This window comes from Pelophylax lessonae, assembly GCF_965119305.1.
Source record: "Pelophylax lessonae genome assembly, chromosome: 2".
Taxonomy (NCBI): Eukaryota; Metazoa; Chordata; class Amphibia; order Anura; family Ranidae; genus Pelophylax; species Pelophylax lessonae.
In genome coordinates this window covers 442,640,286-442,667,199 of record NC_138769.1, presented here as the reverse complement: position 1 = coordinate 442,667,199, position 26,914 = coordinate 442,640,286, and the positions used below count along the sequence as shown (strand labels likewise).

Sequence of the window (26,914 nt, the reverse complement as noted above, 5' to 3'; positions counted from 1 at the left end):
TCTATTTACCTTTAATAAATCCACCCCTATTCGACAAAAAAACAAAAAAAAAAACCCCTACTTTTTAAAATCATAGTTTACAACAGGCAAAAGTAAAAGCAACTTGCTACAGGGTTCACAATGTTTGTAGTAGATGTGAGCAATTGTTACAGTCATGAATATAGATTTGATCCACGAGTCTTTATAAACTGAAGGAACCAGAAACTCCAGTGGAAAGTCTTATGTGTATCAGTTTGTGCGATCTGCAGAGATTTGCAAGTCAATTGATTCCAACAACTGGGATGAGTGAATTGTGAGATTCTCTACGGATAGGCATTTTACAGAAGTATTTTAAAGAACTACAAAACTTGTAAAAGTAATTGCAGATTCACTTTTAGGCCCCTTTCACACTTGTGCGACCTGAAAGCTGTGCGATTTTGACTGGACTTGAAGCAATGCCTGTGTAATCTTGCCTGTGCAATCTTGCATCAAAGTCAGACCAAAGTAGTGCAGGGACTACTCTTAAGTCGTTGTGACTTGAAGTCGCACAGATATGAACGGTACTCATTGGAAATTATGAAGTAGGACTTGTCCTGCGACTTGGGACTGCAAAGTTGCATGACAAGTTGCACAAGTGTGAAAGGGGCTTTAATGTTCAATTGATTTTATTGAAATTTACCATAAGCCGAGTTTTTGTATGCAAATAATCTCTCCACTTCACATTAACGATTTAGGTCACTAATTGTTGAAGCTAGAGTTGGTTGAGTTAGAGAGTTCCACAATCTTGTGATGTTAAGTTTTGTTGCATAAAGTAGATGTACATTAATAGTTTGAAACTTGGGTGGGAGCTTCTCCAAGCCAATATGGAGCAGGGCTAAAATTGGATGTTTGACTTACCGTAAAATCCTTTTCTCTTAAGCTCATTGACAGACGCAGTCCTCTTTGATTAATATCAGTAGGGTTATACTGCCCCCTACAGGAGTAGGACACTAGGCAGGAAAAACGTTCTGGCCACACCTTAGGGGCAGTCCCAGAGGGTATATCCTCTCTCTCCCTGCTACAGGATGTCATTTATGTAACAAAGCAGTGTCAGAGAATTTAACCCAACCCAACTCAAAAATAGAGGGGCGGGTAGAAAAGGATTTTACGGTAAGTCAAAAAACCAATTTTCTCTGTCGCTCATTGACAGACGCAGTCCTCTTTGATTAATATCAGTAGGGACGTCCCAAAGCAGTGCCACAAATGAGGGGTGGGATAACGGAAATCAAAATCCAATCCAGAAGGCCCAACCGGAGCCAACCAGAAGTCTTAAAGGCTCATCGGACAAAAGGATGAGACTCAACTGAAAACCCAACAGAAAAAAACCCTCGAGGTAGACCAACGGTCTCCTCAAACAGCGGCCTGCAGAACCTTGCGGCCAAAAGAGGCATCCGCCGATGCCAGCACATCAACTTTATAAAATTTTGTAAAGGTATGAACCGACGACCAGGTAGCCGCCTTGCAAACCTGAACCACTGATGCCTGATGGCGGAAGGCCCAGGAAGCACTAAGCGCCCGAGTGGAGTGCGCCTTAACAGGGAATGGAGGAACCCGACCCTTAATAGAATAAGCCTGTACCACCGTCTGTCTGATCCATCTAGAGATAGTCACGGCAGACGCAGGCAACCCCTTTCTAGGGCCATCCGTGATCACAAAAAGTGAATCTGTCTTACGAAACGAGTCCGTAGGAGTCAAGTACACCCTGATCGCCCGAACCACATCCAAGGAGTGTAACGCAAACTCCCGAGGATGACTGGGTTTAGGACACAGGGAAGGTAGCACAATATCCTCATTTAGATGAAACTCTGAAACCACCTTAGGAAGGAAGGATGGATTCGGACGAAGAACCACCTTATCCCTATGAACCACCAGATATGGGGAACGACAGGACAATGCGGCCAGTTCTGACACCCTGCGTGCAGAAGTGATAGCCACCAAAAAGGCCACCTTCTGGGATAAGGTAAGCAAGGGAATCTCCCTAATATTTTCAAAGGGAGATTTCTGAAGAACCGACAACACCAGATTAAGATCCCAGGGCGGCAAGGGCGCGCGCACCGGCGGAGCCAGGTGCCGCACCCCCTGGATGAAATTCCGCACCAAGGACTGAGTAGCCAGAGGCTTCTGAAAGAAGATTGCTAACGCTGAAACCTGACCCTTGATAGTACTCAAGGCCAGTCTCTGCTCAACCCCCTGTTGCAGAAAAGCCAATATTCGGGCCACCGAGTAAGAACGTGGAGGAAACCCAAGGGATTCACACCACGCGATATAAGACTTCCATGTGCGATGATAAACTTTTCTGGAAGTCGCTTTCCTCGCTTTAATTAGAGTAGGAATAACTGAAGCTGACAACCCCTTGTCCTTCAGCACCTGGGTCTCAACAGCCAGGCCGTTAAAGCCAGCGATTGTAAAGCAGGATGGAAGATCGGTCCCTGAGACAGCAGATCCTCCCTGAGAGGAAGTCGCCAAGGAGCGTCCGCGACCGGCCTGACCAAGTCGGCGTACCAGGCCCGACGAGGCCAGTCCGGAGCCACAAGGATAACTGGAATTCTCTCCACCTCTATCCTGCGAAGAAGTTTCGGCAGCAACTTGAGAGGAGGGAAGGCATACAGTAGCTGATACTGCCCCCACGGGGCGACCAGCGCGTCTGCGGCGTCCGCTAGAGGATCGCGGGAGCGAGCTACAAACCTCCGCACCTTCCTGTTGAGCCGAGATGCCAACAGATCCACATCCGGGGTGCCCCAACGAAGGCACAATTGGTGAAATACCTCTGGATGAAGAGACCATTCCCCTTGATCCAGAATCTGACGGCTGAGAAAATCTGCCTGCCAATTTTCCACCCCCGGAATGAATACCGCGGAGAGAGCTGGAACAAATCGTTCCGCCCAACGAAGGATGCCGGCCACTTCCACGGCCGCCAGGACACTCTTGGTGCCCCCCTGGTGATTGACGTAGGCCACGGCCGTGGCATTGTCCGACTGGATCCGCACCGGGCTGCCCCGGAGCTGCTCTGTCCAGTGAATCAGACAAAGTCTGATCGCTCTCAGTTCCAATACATTTATCGGTAGCCTGGATTCTTCCAGGGACCAGAGCCCCTGAGCAGATCGTCTGCCGAGAACCCCACCCCACCCGGATAGACTGGCATCCGTGGTGACAATCGTCCAATAGATTGGAAGAAATGACTTCCCCTGACTGAGTATTTGTGACCGAAGCCACCAAACCAGAGATTCCCTGGTCCGTTCGCTCAGCAGGATCCGATTGTCCAGGGAATCGGGATTCCGGTTCCATTTGAGAAGAATCTCTTTTTGAAGAATCCAGGTATGAGACTGGGCAAACGGTACTGCCTCGAAGGAGGCCACCATCAGTCCCAGAACCCTCATGCAAGTCTGCAGGGAAGGCCAGTTGACGGTCAATAATAACTGAGTCGTCGACTGAATCTTCCAGAGTTTCTTCGCCGGGAGAAACACTTTTGCCAAGGATGTATCCAAAGTTAGGCCCAGATAATTCAGTCTCCTGGTCGGGACCAGGGATGATTTCTGCCGGTTCACCAGCCACCCGAACTCTTCCAAAGAGATCATAGCGATCTCCAAGTTTAGCAACAGAGCCTGCGGAGACTCCGCACGGAGTAGAAGGTCGTCTAGGTAGCCTAGAACCGAAATGCCCCGCTGTCGCAACAGTGCCAAAACTGGGGCCAAGACCTTTGTGAAGACCCGGGGAGCAGAGGCGAGACCAAAGGGTAACGCCGCAAACTGATAATGGTTCTCTCCCACGGAAAAGCGAAGGAAACGCTGATGTCCTGCGTAAATGGGAATGTGAAGATAGGCATCCTTAATGTCTATGGACGCCAGAAAATCCCCCTGATGCAGGGAGGCCACTACTGTGCGAATGGACTCCATCTTGAATTTTTGCACCCGGACAAAATGATTGAGTGCTCTCAAGTCCAGAATTGGACGCACCTTGCCCTCTTTTCTGGGTATTGTGAATAGGTTCAAATAGAACCCCTGAAAACGTTCTGTCCAAGGAACGTGGACCACCACTCCTTGTTGCATCAAATCCGTCACTGTCCCCCGCAAAGCTTCTAAGCGATCCGCGGATAGTCGGATATTGGAAGGGAAGAACCGCACCGGTGGAAGTGATCGAAACTCGATCTTGTATCCCGACCGTATGACCTCTTGAACCCATTTGTCTGGAATCCTGGAGAGCCATGGGTCCGGAAACCAGTGAAGACATCCCCCCACCCCAGATATGGGTGGGGGCGCACCTTCAGGCTGTAGTGGTCTTATCTTCAGGTCTGGCAGAGCCGGACCTTTGTTTACCCGACCAGCGCCCTTTGAAACCCCCTGGGGGGGCTTTGGAGGACTTTGCCTTATCGCCCGCCCCAGAGGAGTGAAAAAACTTTATGAGCAGAAAAGGAAGGTCCTTTCCCCTTAGTAGCCTGTGGTAAAAAGGTGCTCTTGCCACCAGTGAGACCCTTGATGATCTCATCCAAGGTGGCACCAAACAGGCGATCCCCTTGAAAGGGGAGATTAGCCAAAGCTTTTTTTGGAAGCTTGATCCGCCGACCAGCATTTTAACCACAGCATACGCCGAAGGACCACCGCCGAGATCGATACGCGCCCCATTAATGGAGCGGCGTCACAGACAAACTGTAGCGCTTGTACCATCTGCTCCAGCAAGTCCGATACTGCCGGGGGGGGGGGGGGGACACTTCTCCCTTCCAGATCTCGGCGTAACAACTTGGTCCACTCTGTCAATGTTTGTGCAACCAGAGCAATGGTGAACACTGGCCTAAAGGCTGACCCTATCAGGGAAAATATAGAGCGGGATATAGATTCCGCTTTACGGTCCACCGGATCCCGAAAAGACGGAGCGTCCTCCACCGGGATAACAGTAGCTTTATTCAGTCTGGAAATCGGTGAATCCACCAACGGTGGTACCGTCCATATATTAAGGAGGGATTCTTCAAACGGATAGCGTCTAGCAATCCGTTTGGAAATACCAGGGGCTCGTTTTGGACGGACCCATTCTTCCTTAATTATATCTTGAAAACATTTGGGCAAAGGAAACACCTTTGCCATCTTGGTAGGCTTGCGAGTACCAATAGCAATTTCAGTATCAACTGCTTCCGTAGGTATAACCTCAAGTCTTAAAGTTTCCCGCACAGACACAATCAGTGCATCTACCAGCGCTTCATCTTGCGCTATAGCGGAGGCAGAAATGTCTTCCTCGCTATCCGAGTAGATGGGATACGAGACACTAGCCCCAGAAGAGGGACCTGCAGCCGCCGCGACAGGCTCAGAATCTGTATCTGAAGTGTCAGACGAAATAGGGGTAGGCGGGGGTCGCTTTCTCGCCCCCCGTCCCTGACAGGCCACCTCCACCCGGGATACAAAAGACTCCAAAACCGCTGACAATGCATCAATAGTAAGTGGAGAACTGGAGGGTCCTGCGGCCACCTCGAGGGGATCAGGTGGGGATACATGTGTGGCAGGGTCCATGATAAATCCAGGAACACCTGTCAGCAAACAAGGATTGCAAAAGAAAAAAACTTTCCTTTTTTTTTTCTGTATGTAATCCCCCCAGCGCAACAGCGCCCTTCAGTGCCACCTGCTTCGGAACCCCCACAGAGAGAGAGAGAGAGACCCCAAGGGCTCACCACCGCTGTCCTTACAGAACAGGAAATCTTATGGATCGATTTACCTGGGTAAAGGAGGTGGCTCCGCCCCTTTACACGTCTTCCGGCACTCCCACCGCTGCTCCTCGAGGCAGGCTGGGTGTATCCAAGATGGCCGCCGCCATACAGGAGACATTAGGCTACGCCAAAATGGCGGCTCCGTGCGGCTGCATCGCTAATAGAGGACTCCCGTGCGATAGGTAGGTGCCTGATAATATCACCCCTCTGCACGATTGTTTACACAGTAACGCCAGCGGCGCCCTGTCTCCATCCTTGACCAACATCAGTCATGGATTCCTCAGTCATCTTACAATGCAGGCTTTCTTTGCAGCGACAGACTCAGACAGATTTGTCAGCTCCCAAACCAAGCCTCCTGGAGTGGTATACCTTACTCACTACTCATACTAGCGAGGGGGAGATATGTGGAGTGTGTCACAGGATAGAGGGGAACCCGGGGTCATGAGGGTCCGACCATCCCACGGAGGGGCCCGCGTCTACTCCCAAACCTGACAGGGGGAGAGGGGGAACATTCTACTCACCATACCGGAACAGGCGGGCACCAACTCCTGACAGAACCCCTCTCCACCGTGGTGGGGGGGGGGCTGTCGGCCAATACGGACGCCGCGACTCAGACTGGTCGTAGGCGACATGGCGAGACGTTTAACTCACGGGGGCAGTCCCCGTCCAGTGGGACTATGTTGCGGCCGACCCAGCGCGGAGCTAGGGCCTGCACGCGCTCGTAGGCCGGCTGGGGTGACCACTGGATCTCAACATCCAGCCCGTCGCCCAGATCCAGCATAATTGCTTGAAGATCTCACAGGAACAAAAAAACTGGAGAGAAAAAGCTAACAAAAAAAGATCTAAAAAAGCTTGCCAGGACCAGAGATCCCAGCAAGGAACTTGGGTCCTTACTCCTGACTAGGCAGAATAAAACTGACATCCTGTAGCAGGGAGAGAGAGGATATACCCTCTGGGACTGCCCCTAAGGTGTGGCCAGAACGTTTTTCCTGCCTAGTGTCCTACTCCTGTAGGGGGCAGTATAACCCTACTGATATTAATCAAAGAGGACTGCGTCTTTCAAAGAGGACTGCGTCTGTCAATGAGCGACAGAGAAAAAGAGATTAGGCAGTACTGGATAAGCAACAATGTTAGAGAAAATATTTGGCTCCAGTATGAGCGCAGGGATTTGCAGGACCACATGATGTGATATAGGGATGGTATGAGAGCAGGTAGAATGTACAGGAAAAGTGTTCAGGGGGTGTGACAAGGGGTAGTGTGTGTGGGATAGAAGTGTGGATGGTATGACAGGAGAGCAGTGTGGTGGGTATGGCAGAGGGCAGAGGAATGCGAGGGGTGTGGTATGACATCAGCTAGTATAGGCAGGAGAGGAGTGCAGGGGAGGGTGACCGGAGTAGTATGTTCAAGATAGAAGTGTGGATGGTATCACAGCAGGCAGTATGTTTAGAAGAAGAGCGCAACAAGTATGAAAGAGGGGAGTATGTGCAAGTGCAAAGTGTAGAAGGGGTATTGAAGGGGCAGTAGGTGTTGGAGTGTGGAGGGTATGACAGCAAAAAGTATGTGCTGATGGTAAGTACAGAGGGAGTTTGAAAGCAGGCAGTGTGTACAGAAGAATATTTTTTGAACGCAAGACAGGAGGCAATATCTGCAGAAGGTATAGGTCAGGGGGAAATATGTGCAGGCTGGAGTGTGCAGTGTATGACAGCTGGTAGTATGTGCAGATGACATTACAGGGTGGTATTTATAAACAGCAGATAGGTACAGAAGGCATTACATGGGAAAACATGTTCAGGAGAGGAATTCAGATGGTAGGACAATGAGCAATATGTGCAATAGATGAATCCAGCAGTATGACATAAGGCAATATGTACAGGAGAAATTTGTAGAATAGGTCTGACAGCAGAAATTATGTGCAGGAGGAGAAGAGTGTCAAATTTACAACTTTTGATTCAGAAATGGTGGTTACTAGTCTTTTCATAGGTGGCAAAAAATAAATAAAAATTACTAAAAATACATTTTTTTAAGTCTACCAACTCGCTTTAACTGAAAAGTGTGGACCTTTCAGGCAGATCCAATGATCTTTTTTTTCACAATGCTGCTGCTATTTACTTAGGTTTGCAAAGGGGAGCCAAATGCATTATAGTGCACATCTCCTTCCCTGTCATTCACCTGTATGGCTATGACCATTCTTTTTCCTCGCTCTTTGTTCCTCATAGGACATTTTATATTTTGTGACAATAAAGACTAATCTCATTCAGTAGTTCCAAGATAAGTGAGCACTGGACAGCTCTGAATTTCTCTGAGAGGAAGGCGTAAAGCCGAAACGCGTCAGCATTTGTCATGTCACTGCTATCCATGTTGGAATAAAGAATTTTACTTGGAAGAAGCCTTTTCGTGTGTCGGCTTTATTCATAATAAGCTCTGAATTTCTGGCATCATTTGACAGGTTTTTTTTTTTTATAATTTAATGAACAGATCCAACAAAAAGCTTTGGGTGGTTAAATTAACAAATCATAATGAAGCACATAAGTGGAGTTATTTGTTAGGATTTACAATCAGTTTAATATCAGTGTTCAGGAAACCCGTCCGCTAGAAGGCAGATTATTCTGGGACAGTGGAAATGGTGGGGATTGTGTCAGTGACACTATAGACTGAAGGTGGTGGGAAGAGCATTGAAAGCGTGAGTGGAGCACAGTGAGGACAATAGGTGGAAAAAAAAGACACCAAAATGTAATCCCATTGACAGAAGGGACTGTGTCATGGAGTAAAAAAACAGTGGAGATATTGCTTTAATGGATATGTGGAGTGATACAATGCATTAACCACCTCCCACCCGGCCACTGTACATATACGGCCGGGTGGGAGTCTCGTCCTGATCGGACGTTCCGGAACATCCTTCAGAAGGAGCGGGATCGCGCCGCTGCGGGGCACGCGCAGCCTCGATGTGCCTGTGTCCCTCGGACACAGAGCAACAAGTTGCGGCAGGAGGGCCCTGTGATTGGCCCTCCTGATCACATGACGGCTGTGTCCAATCACAGCCATCATGTAATGAAAATACAGCCGTTGTAACGGCTTTGATCTCTTCTTCTCCTCACACAGATCCTGTCAGTGAGGAGAAGAAGATGGATCTGTGCTGCAGCCAGGGGATCAGTGAGTTTTTCTAATTACTCACTGATCACAGGGGGGGCCTGTGCTGGTAATCAGAACATTGATTACCAGTGCAGCCCTGGGGGGGGGGGGGGTGCCACTAGAGCCACCAGGGATGCCCACCAGGGATGGCAATCAGGGCTCAGAGAGCCTGCCAGTGGTGCCCTCCCTATCAGTGCTGCCCACCAGTGCCCATTATTGCCATCAGTGCTGCCCACCAGTGCCCATTATTGCCCACCAGTGCCGATCAGCGCCTCCCCATCAGTGCAGGAAAAAAACGTATCCATTTACAAAATTTTATAACCTAAACAAAAAAAATGTTTTTATTTTCAAATTTTTTGGACTTTTTTTATTTTTGCACCATAAAAGAAAAAACCTTGCGGTGATCAAATACCACCAAAAGAAAGCGCTATTTGTGGGGAACAAATTACACAAAAATGGATTTTTGTAAGATCTTACCGTAAAATCCATTTCTCTTAAGCTCATTGACAGACGTAGTCTTCTTGATTCTCAAGAGCTGGGTTATGTTGTCTCCGCAGGAGTAGGACTAGGCAGAAAGACAAAACGTTCTGGCTCCACCTTAGGGGCAGTCCCTGAGGGTATATCCTCCCTCTCTCTGCTACAGGGAATCAGTTCTGTTTTAAAGCAGTACAGAGAATTTAACCCAACCCAACTCAATGATAGAGGGGCGGGTACTAAGTCTGTCAATGAGCTTAAGAGAAAAGGATTTTACGGTAAGATCTTACAAAAATCCATTTTTCTCTATCGCTCATTGACAGACGTAGTCTTCTTGATTCTCAAGAGCTGGGACATCCAGAAGCAGTGCCACAAAATGAGGGGTGGGATTGACAGAATCAAAATCCAATCTAGAAGGCCCAACCGGAGCCAACCAGAAGTATCAAAGGACTCATCGAGTAAACAGATGAGACCTACCCCACAAATCCTCGAGGTAGACCAACAGTCTCCTCAAACAGTGGCCTGCAGGAACCTTGCAGCCAGAAGAGGCATCTGACGATGCCATCACATAAACCTTACACAATATTGTAAAGGTATGAACCAACCACTAAACAGTCGCCTTGAAAACCTGAACCACTGACGCCTGATGGCGGAAGGTCCAGGAAACTCTAAGCGCCCGAGTAGAATGCGCCTTAACAGGGAACGGGGGATCCCGACCCTTAGATAAAATAAGCCTATACCACCGTCTGTCTGATCCATCTAAAGATGGTCGCAGCAGAACAGGCAACCCCTTCTTAGGGCCATCCGTGATCACAAACAGTAAATCCGTCTTACAAATTGAATCCGTAGTATTCAAGTATATCCTGATCGCCCGAACTACATCCAAGGAATGCCATGCAAATTCTCGAGGATGATTGGGCTAAGGACATAGGAAGGACAATACACTGTCCTTATTCAATGAAACTTTGAAACCACCTTAGAAGGAAGGATGGATTCGGATGAAGAACAACCTTATCCCTATGAACCACCAGATCTGGGGAACAACAGTATAATGCAGCCAGTTCTGACGCCCTGCGTGCAGAAGTGATAGCCACCAAGAAGACCACCTTCTGGGATAAAGTAGGCAAGGGAATCACCCTGATATTTTCAAAGGGAGGTGTCTGAAGAACCGACAGCACCAAATTAAGATCCCAGGATGGTAACGGCGCGTGCACTGGCAGAGCCAGGTGTCGCACCCCCTGGATGAAATTCCGCACCAAGGAATGAGTAGACAAAAGCTTCTGAAAGAAGATAGCAAATGCTGAAACCAGACCCTTGATAACACTCAAGGCCAGCTTCTGCTCAACTCCCTGTTGCAGAAAGCCAATATTCGGACTACCGAATAAAGATGTAGATGGAACCCAAGGGATTCACATTACACAATATAAGACTTCCATGTACGATGATAATCTTTCTGGAAGTCGCTTTCCTTGTTTTAACTAGAGTAGGAATAACTGAAGCTGACAATCCCTTGTCCTTCAGCACCTGGGTCTCAATAACCAGGCCGTTTAAAACCAGCGATCGTAAAGCAGGATGGAAGATCGGTCCCTGAGACAGTAGATCCTCCCTGAGAGGAAGTCTCCACGGGACGTCCGCCATCAGTCTGACCAAGTCGGCGTAACAAGCTCGACGAGGCCAGTCCGGAGCTGCCAGGATTACTGGAATTCCTTCCTCCTCTATCTTGCGAAGAAGTCTTGGCAGTAACCCAAGAGGAGGGAAGGCATACATTAGCTGGTATTGCCCCCACGGGGCGATCAGTGCGTCTGCGGTTTCTGCTAGAGGATCGCGGGAGCGAGCCACGAATCTCTGAACTTTCCTGTTGAATCGAGATGCCAACAGATCCATATCCGGGGTGCCCCATCGTAGGCACAACTGGTGGAAAACGTCTGGATGGAGGGACCATTCCCCCTGATCCAGAGTCTGACGGCTGAGATAATCTGCCTGACAATTCTCCACCCCCGGAATGAACACCGCAGAGATTGCTGGAACAAATCGTTCCGCCCAGCGAAGAATGCAAGCCACTTCTTTGGCCGCTCGGACACTCTTGGTGCCCCCCTGGTGATTGACATAAGCCACGGCCGTGGCGTTGTCCGACTGGATCCGAACCGGGCTGCCCTGGAGCTGCTCGGTCCAGTGAATCAGACAAAGTCTGATCGCTCTCAGTTCCAATACATTTATCGGTAACCTGGATTCTTCCGGGGACCAAAGTCCCTGGACAGATAACTGACCGAGAATTCCTCCCCATCCGGATAGACTGGCATCCGTGGTCACTGTCGTCCAATATATTGGCAGAAATGACTTTCCCTGGCTGAGCATCGGAGACCGAAGCCACCAGACCAGAGACTCTCTGGTCTGTTTGCTCAATCGGATCTGATTGTCCAGGGATTCCGGATTCCGATTCCATCTGAGAGGAATCTCTTGCTGAAGAATTCGGGTATGGGACTGGGCAAATGGGACTGCTTCGAAGGAAGCCACCATCAACCCCAGACCCCTCATGCAAGTCCGAAGGGAAGACCAGCTGTTGGTGGACTGCTGATTGAATCTTTCGGAGTTTCCCTACCGGAAGAAAAAACTCTTGTCCTGACTGTGTCTAGAATTAGACCCAGATATTCGAGCCTCTGGGTGGGAACCAGAAATGACTTTTGCTGGTTCACCAGCCACCCGAATTCCTGTAAAGAAATCATAGTAATTTCTATGTTTTGTAGCAAGGTCTGAGGAGACTCTGCATGAAGCAGAAGATCGTCTAGGTAACCTAGAATCGATATGCCTCTTTGGCGCAGAAGTGCCAACATTGGGGCCAACACCTTCGTGAAGACCCGCGGAGCCGTGGCGAGACCGAGAGGTAACGCCACAAACTGATAGTGGTTCTCTTCTACGGAAAAACGTAGAAACCGCTGATGTCCTGCGAAAATGGGAATGTGAAGATATGCGTCCTAGATGTCTATGGACGCTAGGACATCCCCTGGATGCAGAAAGGCTGCTACTGTGCGAATGGACTCCATTCTGAATCTTCTTATGTAGACAAAAGAATTGAGTGCCCTTAAGTCCAGAATTGGACGCACTTTGCCCTCTTTCCTGAGTATTGTAAATAGGTTTGAATAAAAACCCCTGAAAGCGTTCTGTCCAAGGAACGTGGACTACCACTCCTTGTTGTAGTAAATCTGTGACTGCTCTCCACAGATCGTCTAAACGATCCGGGGATAGTCGGCTATTGGAAGGGAAGAATCGCGCCGGTGGGAGAGATCGAAGCTCGATCTTTTACCCTGACCTTATGACTTCGCAAACCCATCTGTCCGGGATTCTGGAAAGCCATGGATCCGGGAACCGGCGAAGACGTCCCCCCACCCCAGTTATGGGTGGGGGGCGCACCTTCAGGCTCTGGACGGTTTATCTTCAGGTCTAGAGGGGGCGGGCTTTTGCTTGCCCGACCAACGACCCCTGACGCCTCCTGCAGGAGCTTTGGAGGACTTAATTTTTTCACCCGCGGGACGAAAAAAACCTCTTGTGAGCAGAAAAAGAAGGCCCTCGTCTTTGACGAGTTCCTTTACCTTTAAAATTTTGCGGAAAAAAGGTGCTCTTTCCACCCGTGAGATCCTTAATGATCTCATCTAAGTTGGCTCCAAATAGACGCTCTCCTAAAAAGGGGAAATTAGCCAATGCTTTTTTGGAACCTTGGTCGGCTAACCAACCTTTTAGCCACAGTGTACGCTTGAGAACCACCGCTGAGACAGATGCTCGCGCCAATAATGAAGTGGCGTCTAACGCCGCATCACACACAAACTGTAACCCCTGTATCATCTGTTCCAACAAATCTGATACCGCCTGAGGGACCTCTTCTAGGTCCCGGCGTAACCACTTGGTCCATACAGTTACAGCCTGCGAAACCAGACCAATAGCAATTATTGGTCTGAAAGCTGATCCAATCAAGGTAAACATTGTGCGAGACATAGCTTCTATCTTGCGATCCACTGGATCTTTAAAAGACGGAGCGTCTTCTAGAGGAATAACCGTGGCTTTATTCAATCTAGCAATTGGTGAATCCACCACAGGTGGTTCTGTCCATTTCTTAATGAGGGTTTCCTCAAACGGATAACGCCTGTTAATGCGTTTAGAAATAGTAGAAATGCGTTTTGGCAGACTCCATTCTTCTTTGATTGGATTGCCAAAACATTTGGGCAATGGAAAAAACCTTCGCCACTAGATGCGTTTTTAGTCCCAAAAGGGATTTCAGTTTCAGCTATTTCTGACGGAATACCCTGTAATCTTAAGGTCTCTTGAACAGATACCATGAGTGCGTTTACCAACGCTTCCTCTCTGGCTATGGCTGATGCCGAAACATCCTCCTCACTGTCTGAAAAGACAGTACACGAGACACCAATACCAGATGAAGTACCTGCAACTGCAGAAATAGGCTCAGAGTCTGAATCCGAGGTTTCAGATAATAAGGGGTTAGGCGGGGGTCGCTTACTTGCGCCCTGTCCCTGACAAGCCACTTCCACCCGGGACACAAGCTTCCATAATAGCGGACAATGATTTAATCGTCAGTGGGGTGCTGGAGGATCCCGCAGACCCCTCAAGGGGATCCGGAGGAGATACATGAGTGGCAGGGTCCATGATAATTCAGGACACCTTTGCCAGAAAACACAAAAAAACTTTTTTTTTTTTTTTTTTTTTAAATAAAAAATACCTCTTTTTTTTTTTTTTTTAATTTTTTTTTTATGCGTCTCCCCCTAGCGCAATAGCGCCCCTCAGAGTACCTGCTTCTCGATCCCACAGAGAGAGAGGGACCCCCAAGGCTCACCAACCGATGCAGTGAAGTTTCCAACCAACTGCAGTCAGCGTCTGTCTTTACAGACTGGAAGGAGCTGTTGCTTTTTCCCGGGTAGAAGGACGTGGCTCCGCCCCCTGTGTACGCCTTCCGGCGTTCCCAGCTCTCCACGAGGTAGCTGGGCTCATGAAACATGGCCGCCCCCATATAGGAGACATTAGACTCCAAAAACATGGCGGCCGGCGTGACCTGAGGACATGCATGCACCTGGTCTACGGCAAAATGGCGGCGGACCGCCGAAAACGTTTTTCCCAGCACATCCACCTGCATCTCTGCTGAGTGGCGATTGATAGATCTACAGGAGATACACTACAAATAAGGTAGGATTATACCTCCTATGTCTGCTGTAATGCTACAGTCTGCTGGGTAGAGTGTTAGCTCTCAAACCAAGTCCACTTCCCACAAACACATACTGTATTTACAAGGGGGACTTTTAGTGTCAGATATATACTGACCATGTATGGAGGGGCCCATAATTCATACTGCCTCATAACGAGGAAAGAAAAAAGGGAACGTTTACTCACCATACCGAACCGACAGGCACCCTCTTCACAATACCCTCTCCACCGGGGTGGGGGTTTGTGGACCACTCCGGACGCCTCGACTCTCAGGTTCCTGGCGTCCAAGCGAGACTTTTAACTCGCAAGGTCAGTCCCTCCACTGGGACTCCGTCGCGGCCGACCCAGCGCGGAGCTCTGGTCTGCACGCGCTCGTAGGCAGAAACCGGGGTGACCACTGGATCTCAACATCCAGCCCGTCGCCCGGCCCCGCATACTTACTTGAATGTGTCGCGGCCGACCAAGCGCAATGCAATGGTCTGCGCGCGCTCGTAGGCCGGCTGGGGTGACCACTAGTGTCGCCCAGTCCGGCGTTTTTTGCTTGAAGATCTCACAGGAAAAACACTGGAGAAGAAACTACCTAAAAAATATTTCTTCTAAAGAAAAAATCTTGCCAGGACCAAAAAGATCCCAGCAAGGAGCTTAGGTCCTTACTCCTGACTAGACAGAAAAAAAGTGATTCCCTGTAGCAGAGAGAGGGAAGATATACCCTCAGGGACTGCCCCTAAGGTGGAGCCAGAACGTTTTGTCTTTCTGCCTAGTCCTACTCCTGCGGAGACAACATAACCCAGCTCTTGAGAATCAAGAAGACTACGTCTGTCAATGAGCGATAGAGAAATTTGGTTTAGGTACAGTGTTACATGACTGCGCAATTGTCATTCAAAATGCAACAGCGTTAAAAGCTGAAAATTGGTCTGGGAAGGAAGGGGCTTTAAGTGCCCTGTATTGGAGGTAGTTAATATTAGGAGGGGGTTGCCAAGCATGCACTGGTTACTAGCAGATGAGAGATTAATGCACACTCAGAATAATAATAGGTGCGGAGAAGAAAAGGAATTGCCGGGGGGCGGTTACTTTTTTTCTGGCTGGCACCCACTCCCACAATTCTGGCCTAGAAGAGAATTCTATAAAATTTGACCTGCTTCCCCTTCCCCCCTCTTTCCTGCTCCCAACCTCCTGGGACACATCACACATCCCAGGAGGCTGTGGGACCATTTTGAAAGTGCAGCACGATCTCGTGCATGCGCAGTGGGGAGCTAAAAACTGAAAAAAAAAGTCAGTTTGCTGGTTGTCAGATCCCCGGCATTGCCCTTTTGGCAGTGAGAGAAAAGAACCGGCCTGGGTGAAGGCGGTCCTGGACTTCTGTGCTGGTATCTGCCTGATGCCTAAATGTCAGCAGCAACAATATTTGTAGCTGGGGACTTAATTTTCTAAGGAAAATCTTCAATACAATTATTATCCCACATTAGGAAAAACGACTCCTTGTTCAGTTTTAAAGCAGAGCTCCAGCCCCCCCCCCCCCATATTTAAAGTCAGCAGCTACAAATACTGTAGCTGCTGACCTTTAATATATTAGGAAGATTATCTGTCAAGGTATCCCGCAATGTCAGCACAACAGCCGGTTTTTCAATTTGCTCTCGGGTGCTGTAAGGGAAAGTGGCAGTGAAGCCGGTTACCTACTGTGCATGCGTGAAGTGCACTGTGCATGCGTGAAGTGCACTGTGCATGGCAAATGGCCGGCAGCAGGAGGAGGGCCAAAAACAGGTACCCAATCCCCCCCCCTCCCCTCTAGCAGCAGACAGTGGTGCAAACTGATTATTAAGAAAAAAGCAGATCCTGCCATTTAAAGCATCTGCCACTCTCTAGACCCCCTCATAGCAATCCTAAGAATTAGAATTGCCCATTGCTTTCATAAAGTCAAACTCTTTTTGTCCTAAGTGAGTTTGTACTCCTACAAGACCTTGGGTGTCTTGCCATTGAAAACTCTACCCTTTATTTCTCATGTGGAGATACTGATCAGTACTTTTTCAGCCTTGCTTTCTCAATCCCACCACCAAATGGCTTTATGCACAGAAGTTAGCTTTGCCAGTATTTATATGAGAGGCAGACAGAGACGTAGTTGGTTTGGCCAGTATTATGAGGTGCAGACATTTTGTTTAACCACTTCTGGACCGGAAGGTTTTCCCCTTTAACACCGAAGGATTTAGCTGTCTTACGTCTGGGCCACTTTTTGCGATTCGGCACTGTGCGACTTTAACTGACAATTGCGCGGTCATAGAACGCTGTACCCAAACAAAATTTACGTCCTTTATTCCCACAATTAGAGCTTTCCTTTGGTGGTATTTGATCACCTGTGCGATTTTTACTTTTTGCGCTATAAACAAAAAAGTTAGACAATTTTGAAAAAACAACAATATTTTTCACTTTTATATGAAATTCCCCCCCCCCCCCCCCCCAAAAAATGTAAAAATCAAAATTTTTTTATCATTTTAGGCCAATTTGTTTTCTGCTACATATTTTTGGCAAAAAAAAAAAAAAAATCCGCAATAAGCGTATTTTGATTGGTTTGCGCAAAAGTTATTGCGTTTACTAACTAAAGGGAAAGATTAGTCGTTTTTGGTGGGTTTTTTTTTTTTTAACGAGAATTGGTGGCGATCTGCGATTTTTTTTGCGGGACTGCGACATTGCGGCGGACAGATCGGACCCTTGACTGACATTTTTGGGGTTACCAGTGACATTACTACAGTAATCAGTGCTATAAATATGCACTGTTACTGTAAAAATGACACCGGCAGGGAAGGGGTTAATTTTTATTGGTGATCAAGGGGTTAATGTATGCCTGGTGCTTACTGACGTGTGTGGGGGGGGGAGGTGACTGAGTGACACAGGGACAGATCACAGGTTCAGCTATGCTGAACCCTGCAATCTGACCCTGCCTGTCACTTAGGAGAAACCCGCCCGCTTTGTTTACACGCCCGCTTTGTTTACACAAGTGGGCGGATCTCCACACTCGATTCCCCGACGATCGGGGAAGAGCGGCGGTAATCACCGCCGCTGCTCCCGCTGTGACTGAATACAGCGGGAGCGCGCCACCGAGAGAGGGGAATGGTCGCCAGACATTATCGAGCCACTTTGCCGCAGTAGAGCTCTAGTGAGCAGCGATAAAGTGGTTAATGACCAGGCCATTTTTTGCGATTCGGCACTGCGTTACTTTGACAATTGCGCAGTCGTGCGACACTGTACCTAAATAAAAACGTTTTTTGGTGGTATTTGATCACCTCTGCGATTTTTATTTTTTGAGCTATAAACAAACAGAGCGACAATTCTGAAAAAAAAAAAAAAAAAAAAAAAAAAAAAAAAAAAAAAAAAATCGCAATAAGCGTATTTTGATTGGTTTGTTGATTGTTAGTTATCACATCTAAAAAGTACAGGAAAAATTAAATTTTTAGGGTTTTATTTTTTTTTTTACTAGTAATGGCGGCGATCTGCGATTTTTAGCGGGACTTTTGATACTTCTGGGGGGGACCAGTGACATTACTACAGTAATCAGTGCAAAAATATGCACTGTTACTGTACTAATGACACTGGTAGGGAAGGGGTTAATACTGTGGGTGATCAAGGGGTTAAATGTGAGCCTAGGGAAGGGATTCTACCTGTATGGGGGTTGGGCTTGTGAAAGGATCACAGAGACCCGCTCTCTCAGCGTGGGAACGATCGCGGGTGTCAGGCAGCAATCGGAGCCGCCTGCCCCGTGCATCGGAGTCCCCACTGCTGAAAGGGGGCGGGATTGTGCCGCCGCCACATGCTCCCCCCTAGCTGCAGGCGCACGACCGATGTAGATCTACGTCGGTTGGCGCTGGAGAGCCAGCCTGCCACAGTAAATCTGCAGCGGGCGGTCCGGAAGCTGTAACTAGAGAAATCTTGGAGCACTTATTCACCCCTTAATGCCTGTTGGTAAAACAAACCTTAATTCATAATTAAAAGCAAGACTTTTTTTTTGGACAGAATGGAGATGGATTAGAAAACATGTCAGGGTTTAATTGCTGCCTGTGACCCCATTAGAAGATTTACCCTCTCGAATTGTCCTGTTTACTATTATCTTTGAAAGTAAATCCAAATTTTGGGTTGTCCCAAAAAGAAAAGTAAAAGTAGAGGGGGAAATCTTCCAGTGGGGACACTTGTTCTGTTGACTTGGGGGCCCTAAGGGATTCCCTTTATTTGCAGGGATTGCCTCTCACTTCCTGCTCTGGCTATCCGACAGGAAGTGAAAGGAAATTTCCGCAATGGGCAAACTTGGGGGGGGGGGGGGGGAACACACACACACGTCATAACCCTCCCTTACGCTATCCAAAAATGAAAAAAATAAAAAAGGAGGTTTTGCCTATAGCTTTTCTTTAATACCTGAACACAACACCCTTTTACAACAAAGAGGTTGTAAACTCGCAAGAAAAAAAAAAAACTTCTGCTCATTGCAATCCTAATTTTTAAAGCTATTGATCGCTGCCTGTCATAATCTCCTTACTTGTTTAATCTTCTTGCAATCCGTCCTGCAATGTTTGATTGCGTCAGCGGCGCATGCGCTTTCCGTCCTTAGATTCACGGCACGCTCTGTGAGATGTCTCCCACTTGACATCATGCCGTGTATGAGAGTTCCGCTCTCAGCGGCACAGCTTAGAACTCTCGCGATACTGGCGGTCATTCCCCGATCCCTGCTGCTTCTCAAGTGACCGTGTGATGAGATTTCGGCAGGGGAAACAAGGAAGGGCGGAAGGGGAGGCAGGCAACATTACTCAAGATGGCGCAGCCTAATCCCGGAAGACAAGTTTTTTCAAACTACTAAAAAATAGCAAGTAAGAGGCGTTTTTACATCCATTACACTGTGCAATGATTGAAAATGTTTTATAAGGACTGTACATGAAAAACTGGAAACGGAATGCAGAGTTTACTTCCTTTTTAAGGGTGTTTGAGTAAAGCTTCACATATCACCACAACTACGTAGTACAGTGCTTTCAGAAAGTAATCACAGCACTTCACTTTTTCCACATTTTGTTGTTGTTACAGCCTTATACCAAAATTGATTAAATTCATTATTTTCCTCAAAATTCTACAAACAATACCACATATTGACGTGAAAGAAGTTGGTTTGAAATCTTTGCAAATTAAAAATAAAAAAAATTACATGTACATAAGTATTTATATAGTCTTTGCTCAATACTTTGTTGAAGCATCTTTAGCACCAAATACAGCCTTAAGGGTCCTTTCACACCACAGTCCACATCCGCCGACGGACTTGGTTCTGCTCAGCGGGGATCGATCCACCGGTCCCCGCTGAGCAGGCAGATGGCAGCTCTGTCTCCGCGCGGAGATGGAGCTGTCAGATCCCCGCTGTTCTCTATGGGGGAATCGGATGAGAACGGACCGCCTGTCTGTTCTCATCCGATCCGCTGGACAGATGGAAAATGGGGTTTCCATCCGTCCAGATTTCACGGATCGGATGCCGATAGCAGAGGATGTCAGCAGAGATGTCAGCAGGGATGCATTTGGCATCTGATCAGGTCCGCCTGAAAAACTGACAGGCGGATCTGATCGGATCGTTAGTCTTTTTGAGTATGACGCTACAAGCTTGCCACTATTTTTGGGCAGTTTGTCCCATTCTTCTGTGCAGGACCTTGCAAGCGCAATCAGGTTGATTGGGGAGCGTTGATGCACAGCCATTTTCATATCTCTCCAGAAATGTTTTATCTAGTTTAAGTCTAGGCTCTGGGTGGGCTACTCAAAGACATTCACAGAGTCCCGTAGCCACTCCTTTGTTATCCTGGCTGTGTGCTTAGGGTCATGGTCCTGCTGGAAGATGAACCTTCACCCCAGACTGAGGTCCAGAGCAGGTTTTCATCAAGAAAGTCCCTGTATATTGCTGCGTTCATCTTTCCCTCAATCCTGACTAGTCTCCCAGTTCCTACTGCTAAAACCCCACAGCATGATGCTGCAACCACCATGCTTCACTGTAGGAATGGTATTGGCCAAGTAATGAGCGCTGCCTGGTTTCTTCCAGGCATGACGCTTGCCATTCAGGCCAAATAGTTCAAGCTTGGTTTCATCAGACCAGAGATTTTTTTTTTTTCTTATGGTCTAAGAGTCTTTCGGGTGCCTTTTGGCAAACTCCAGATGGGCTGTCATGTGCCTTTTACTGAGGAGTCTGGCCACTACCATACAGGCCTAATTGATAAATGCTGGAGCTCTGTCAGAGTGACCAACAAACTCTTGGTCATCTCCCCGACTAAGGTCCTTCTCCCGAGAATCGCTCATTTTGGCCAGGCGGCCCACTCTAGCAAGAGTTCTGGTGGTTCCAAACTTCTTCCATTTACAGATGGAGGTCACTATGCTCATTGGGATCTTCAATACTGCAAATAAATTTTCTTTACCCTTCCTCCGATCTGTGCCTCGATACAATGCTGTCTCGGAGGTCTACAGACAATTCCTTGGACTTAGGTTTGTCTGTGGGCAGACATGCACTGTTAACTGTGGGATCTTATGTAGACAGGTGTGTGCCTTTCCAAATCATGTCCAATCAATTAAATTTATCACAGGTGGACTCCAACTCCAGTAGAAACAGCTCAAGGATGACCAGTGGAAACAGGATGCACCTGAGCTCAATTTTGAGTGTCATGGCAAAGGTTGTGAATACTTCTATACATGCGTTTTTTTAGTTTTATTAAATTTGCAAACATTTCAAACAAACTTCTTTCACGTTGTCATTATGGGCGGGTTCGTAAAATTTTGAGAATAATGAATTTATTCCATTTTGGGATAAGGCTAACATAATATGGAAAAAGTGAAGCGCTATGAATACTTTCCGGGTGCACTGTATATCCAGGTAAATTATACCTTGTTTAAGGATAAATTGGGTCTTCATTTTGGTGGTAAATGATAATGGGTGTATCCAACTTTTTTTTTTTTTTAATATTAAAAGGGAAAAAAAACCGCTAATAGTGATCCTAGTTAAAAAAAAAATAAAAAATACACTGCTCAAAACAATTAAAGGAACACTTTTTAATCAGAGTATAGCATCAAGTCAATTAAACTCCTGGGATATTGATCCGGTCAGTCAAGTAGCAGAGGAGGTTGTTAGTGTCAGCTGCTTTGGTGTAAATGAAATTAAACAGATGGGCAACAATGAGACATTTTAAAACTGGAATGGTTTTACAGGTGGAGGCCACCGATATTTTTTTTCCCCTACTCATCTATTCTATTTTTTACTAGTTTTGCATTGTGGTAGGGTTAGTTTAACTACTGGTACCCTGAGGTGATACCTGGGCCCTATAGAGGTTGCACAGGCAGTCCAACTCCTGCAGGATGGAACATCAATATGTGCCATTGCCAGAAGATTTGCTGTGTCTTCCAGCACAGTCTCAAGAGCATGGAGGAGATTCCAGGAGACAGGCAGTTACTCTAGAAAAGCTGGACAGGGCCGAAGAAGGTCCTTAACCTATCAGCAGGACTGGTATCTGGTTCTTTGTGCAAGGAGGAACAGGATGGAGGGACGCACAGACCTCTACAGCCTAGACAATGGCACCCTGACTGCCATTAGGTATTAGGATAAAATCCTTGGACCCATTTTCAGACCCTATGCTGGTGCAGTGGGTCCTGCGTTTTTCCTTGTGCACAACAATGCCCGGCCTCATGTGGCGAGAGTATGCAGCCAGTTTTTGGAGGATGAAGCGAATGAAACCATTGAATGACCCCCACGTTTGCCTGACCTAAATCCAATAGAACACCTCTGTGACATTCTGTTTTGGTCCATCCCACACCACCAGGATGCACCTCAGTCTGATCAGCAGCTCAGTTATGCCCTGGTCTAGATCTATGAGGAAATACCCCAGGACAGCATCCGTCGTCTCATTAGGAGCATGCTCTGATGTTGCCGTCAGGCATACATACAAGCACGTGGGGGGGGTCATACAAACTACTGAGTATCGTTTTGAATTGCTGCAATGACATTTCAGCAAAATGAACAAGCTTGCTGAATCATTAGTTCACTTTGGTCACAGTGCCAGACTTCAGAAAGACAGGAACACCTACTGCGCATGCACCAGCAAGACAGCAACCGTGCACACTGAAAGGTTTCGGCCCTTACTACACATGCATCAGCCGACCACAGAGCTGATGCTCCCCCCTACAGTACCTGTGTCTCAAACACAGACAATGCATGTTGGGGTGTCAACTGGGACATAAAGATGACTCCTTTTAGGAGGAAACTGACCAGTTAAAACCTTCATGGGCTGGTAATGCTGTAAAGACTGCACAAAACCAGGAATAGGAAGGCTTAGGGTTTAAAGCTACATTTACTTTTTTTTTTTAGGAGGGATTCATATCACTAAGTGAGGCAAAGCGTAGTAAATCAGAATTTAATTTACTCTCATCTGACTGAAATCTGTTTGCTAGGAGTCGCCGTATTTTTCATTTTGCAAAGCTTGACTGACTGACTAACTACGGCCATCAGTTTTAAAGCTCTTGAAGATATTTGTGAGCAAGATATTTTTCAAGCACTGTCGCCAGGCACTTGGCTCCGATTACAGTCCCTGAAGTCACTATGTAATTAACCACCTCATGATTACAAATCTAATCAACAACTGGCAGGATATCTCAAGGGCAAAAGAGAACTTACCAACAAGGTGTTTAATTAATCTGGCAAATTCCAGGATAGTGTGCTCCTCTGGGTTCCCCTGTGGTAAAGATGAAGGAAGATTACAGCATTAATTGCAAATTGCAGGTATTAGCGTCTTCATTGCACTGTTGAATGCAAAATTAGGACCTTGATTTCCCACAAACACGTTTTGTTTTAGAACATTTATTTAAATTTGGTGACATATAAAAGTTCCAGGTTTCCAGGTTTAGGGCACTGGTGTCATGCAACAAATTGAAAAAGCTAATTACAAGTTTCTGTGAAATCTCAACTGCTGTCAGTGTAGATAAGACAAGTTGTTACCATAGTTTTCAGGCATGGAAAATATTCTACATTGGCCCAAAAAAAAAAAAAAATGGTAGATCCAAACGCAAAGCAGTCATTTGCATAACTCTTATTTGAGCTGTAAAGAGTGAACTGCCAGTCATACGGTATTTGAGAACATATGATGTGACATAGAACAGATAAAGAAAAACATGACAGATGAAGTAGACTCACCAGATTAACAGGGCTGCTAACATTACTGTTCATTAAAGCTACAAGTCCATTAACCAAGTCACTGGAAGAGAAAAGGTGGTATTCTTTATTTTGTTAAAGATTACACAGCATATGCAAGCGTATACCTTCTATATAAACTGTAAAATACCTAAGAAAAAGGAGTGGAGATTTATTACAACTAGTACTATTTCTCTTAACTGTAATTCCAGGCTTTACCTACAGAATGCTACACTTAGGACGCTAAACATTAGTTGCACTGCTGATATGTGGAGGTGCGCGAATAAAAAAGTGATCAAATACATAAACTATATAGTGACACAAAAATGTATTATATTGCTAAAAACGCAAAATAAATATATGCACATATGGGAAAATTGTTTCAAAAACAACATTTTCATTTAAACCGGAATGATAAAAGAAAAAGTGCTGAGTGAGGTGAAAAAAATCCAAAGTGAAAAGCCTCTTGGAATGAGAAATCTGCAGGTAAGTACATAGCATTTCAGACTGCAATCAGGGTAAAGGCAATTCACTTATTTAACCCCTCAAGTGCTGCATGCTGATCCCCAGTGTGCACACAATAAGGTAGCTGCTTACCAGATACAGAGTATCAATGGGCTCATAGAAACAGCTTCGATAGCCAAACTGTGGGATGTTCATAAATACAGCAAGTATCGCTTCCAACTAAGAACAAAAACGCCACTCCTGCACCACCCCGGGATCCGGCAGTAGATTCCAGCGTCAGCTACAGAATCTCCACAGTAGCACCAGGAAAACCAGGTGGAATGCAAATAGGAAACAGAGCAGCCAATAGTGCATTACCTTTTAAACATTTATTTAAAACAAACGGTTGCACTTACATTTGGATGATAAAAACTTCGCTAGACAGACAGATTGTTGTATGGATTGCTCAGCCGCCTGCAGTGGGGACCGAGCAGCATGACGATACAGCCCTCCACCCAACGTGTGACACGTTTCCCCAAAAACTGGCGTCCACTGGGTTTGGAGTATATACTCGGTTTCCTATTTGCATTCTATCTGGTTTTCCTGGTGCTATTGCGGAGAGTCTGTGGCTCACACTTGAAGCTACTGCCGGATCCCGGCGTGGTGCAGGAGTGGTGTTTTTGTCCTTAGTTAGAAGCGATACTTGCTGTATTGATGAAAATCCCACAGTTTGGCTATCAAAGCTATGTTTCTATGAGCCCATTGATACTCTATCTGGTAAGCAGCTACCTTATTGTGTGCACACAGGGGATCTGCATGCAGCACTCGAGGGGTTAAATAAGTGAATTACCTTTACCCTGATTGCAGTCTGAAATCCTATGGACTTACCTGAAGAGTTCTCATTCCAAGAGGCTTTTCACCTCACTCAGCACTTATTTCCTTTAGCATTCTAATTCTGGTTTAAATGAAAAATACGTTTTTTGCAACAATTTTCTCATATGTGCATAATGCATATAATATATTTTTTGCTTTTTAGCAATCTATGATTAATTTTTGTGTCACTATATATAGTTTATGTATTTGATCACTTTTTTATTAGCGCACCTCCACATATCAAATTATTTTTTATTCCAAAAGGTTCAGGAATTCAGGTGCTGCTTTTACTCGGATTTAGCACATCTATACACCTACACATTAGTTGCACTGCTGTTTACATTATATATTAAAAAAAAAAAAACTTTTTGACTTACTGTAAAATCCATTTCTCTCATGTTCATTAATGGACACAGCTCCTGGTATTAATAACCATTGGGTTATACCGCTCCCTACAGGAGTAGGACACTAGGCAGAAATAAATTCTGGCTACACCCATGGGCAGTCCCAGGGGGTATACTCCCTCTCTGCTCTAGCCACCCAGTTTTGTAACAAGCAGTGTCAGGAGAATAATAACTCCACAGAAGGGTGGGTGCTGTGTCAATCAATGATCAGAGAAATAGATTTTACGGTAAGTCAAAAAAAAAAAAAAAAAAATCACATTTTCTCTTTCGTTCATTGACAGACACAGCTCCTGGTATTCACAACCATTAGGACGTCCCAAAGCAGCTTTAAACATAAGGGGTGGTAACAACTAAAATATTTCCCAAGGCTAAACATTAGCCAACCAGGCAACAACCAAATAACCGGAGGCCACCTGAAAAAAAACAAACAATACACCCTCAAAGAGGATCAGGTCCTCTTAAACAGCAGCCTGCAAAACCTTGCGGCCAAAAGGAAGCATCCGCAGATGCCAACACGTCCACTTTATAAAACTTTGTAAAAGTGTGCAGCAACGACCAGGTGGCCGCCTTGCAAACTTGCATCACTAACGCTTGATGACAGAAGGCCCAGGAGGCACTAAGCGCCCTAGTAGAGTGCACCTTGACAGGGAAAGGAGGAACCCGTCCTCTGATGGAATAGGCCTGAACCACCATCTGTCTGATCCATCTGGAAATGGTCGCAGAGGAAGCAGACAACCCTTTTGGAGGTCCATCTGTGAGCAGGAAGAGTCTAAATTCCTAAAAGACTCCGTAGCTGCCAGGTACACCCTAATTGCCCGAACCACATCCAAGGCATGCAAGGCAATTTCCTTCAGAGTTTTAGGTCTGGGACACAGGGAAGCAACAATTCTTAGTTCAAAAGAAAGTCTAATGGGCCATACACACTAAGATTTTCTGAAGACTTTTTCCTTTAGACTTACCAAAACCATATAATATGAGGTCAAACCTAAACACTTTCAATTTGTATGCAATCTGGCAGGCCCTTGCACTACATAGAAAAAAGGTAAATCTGAAGAAAATCTAACCACAAAAGTTGGATAGTGTGTATCCAGCTTAAGACAACATTTGGAAGGAACGACGGACGTGGGCCAAAGAACCATCTTATCCCTGTGAATTCTCCGGTAAGGTGAATGACAGGATAACGGCGCCAGTTCCGACTCCCTGCTCGCAGAAGTGATGGCCACTAAAAAGGCCATCTACTGGGAACAATGTAAGCAGGGGAATCCCCCCGAATAATTTTCAAAAGGAGGCTTCTAAAGAGCTGAAAGCACAAAATTAAGAGCCCAAGGCGGCAGGCAACGGAGGTCGCACTGGATGAACCAAAATGTCGGACACCCTGAAGAAAGGTACGCACCAGGGAGTGTGTGGCCAAAGGTTGTTGGAAGAAGACCGCCAAAGCCAACACCTGGCCCTTGATGGCACTCAAAGCCAATTTATGTTAAACCCCCCGTTGAAGATTCGAGC

The 26,914-nt window shown here is 46.6% G+C and overlaps 1 protein-coding gene across 2 annotated transcripts in view; it reads right to left on the bottom strand.

The window, feature by feature from the left end:
* Positions 1–26,914, bottom strand: part of UXS1 (UDP-glucuronate decarboxylase 1) — a 129,396-nt gene that overhangs the window by 41,619 nt on the left and 60,863 nt on the right. For both annotated transcript variants that reach the window (XM_082245611.1, XM_082245612.1), the window contains exons 12-13: positions 23,694–23,754; positions 23,178–23,235 (exon numbers count right to left, since the gene is read on the bottom strand). In XM_082245611.1, the coding sequence (XP_082101737.1) occupies positions 23,178–23,235; positions 23,694–23,754 (119 nt within the window). The remainder of the gene's footprint in view (positions 1–23,177; positions 23,236–23,693; positions 23,755–26,914) is intronic.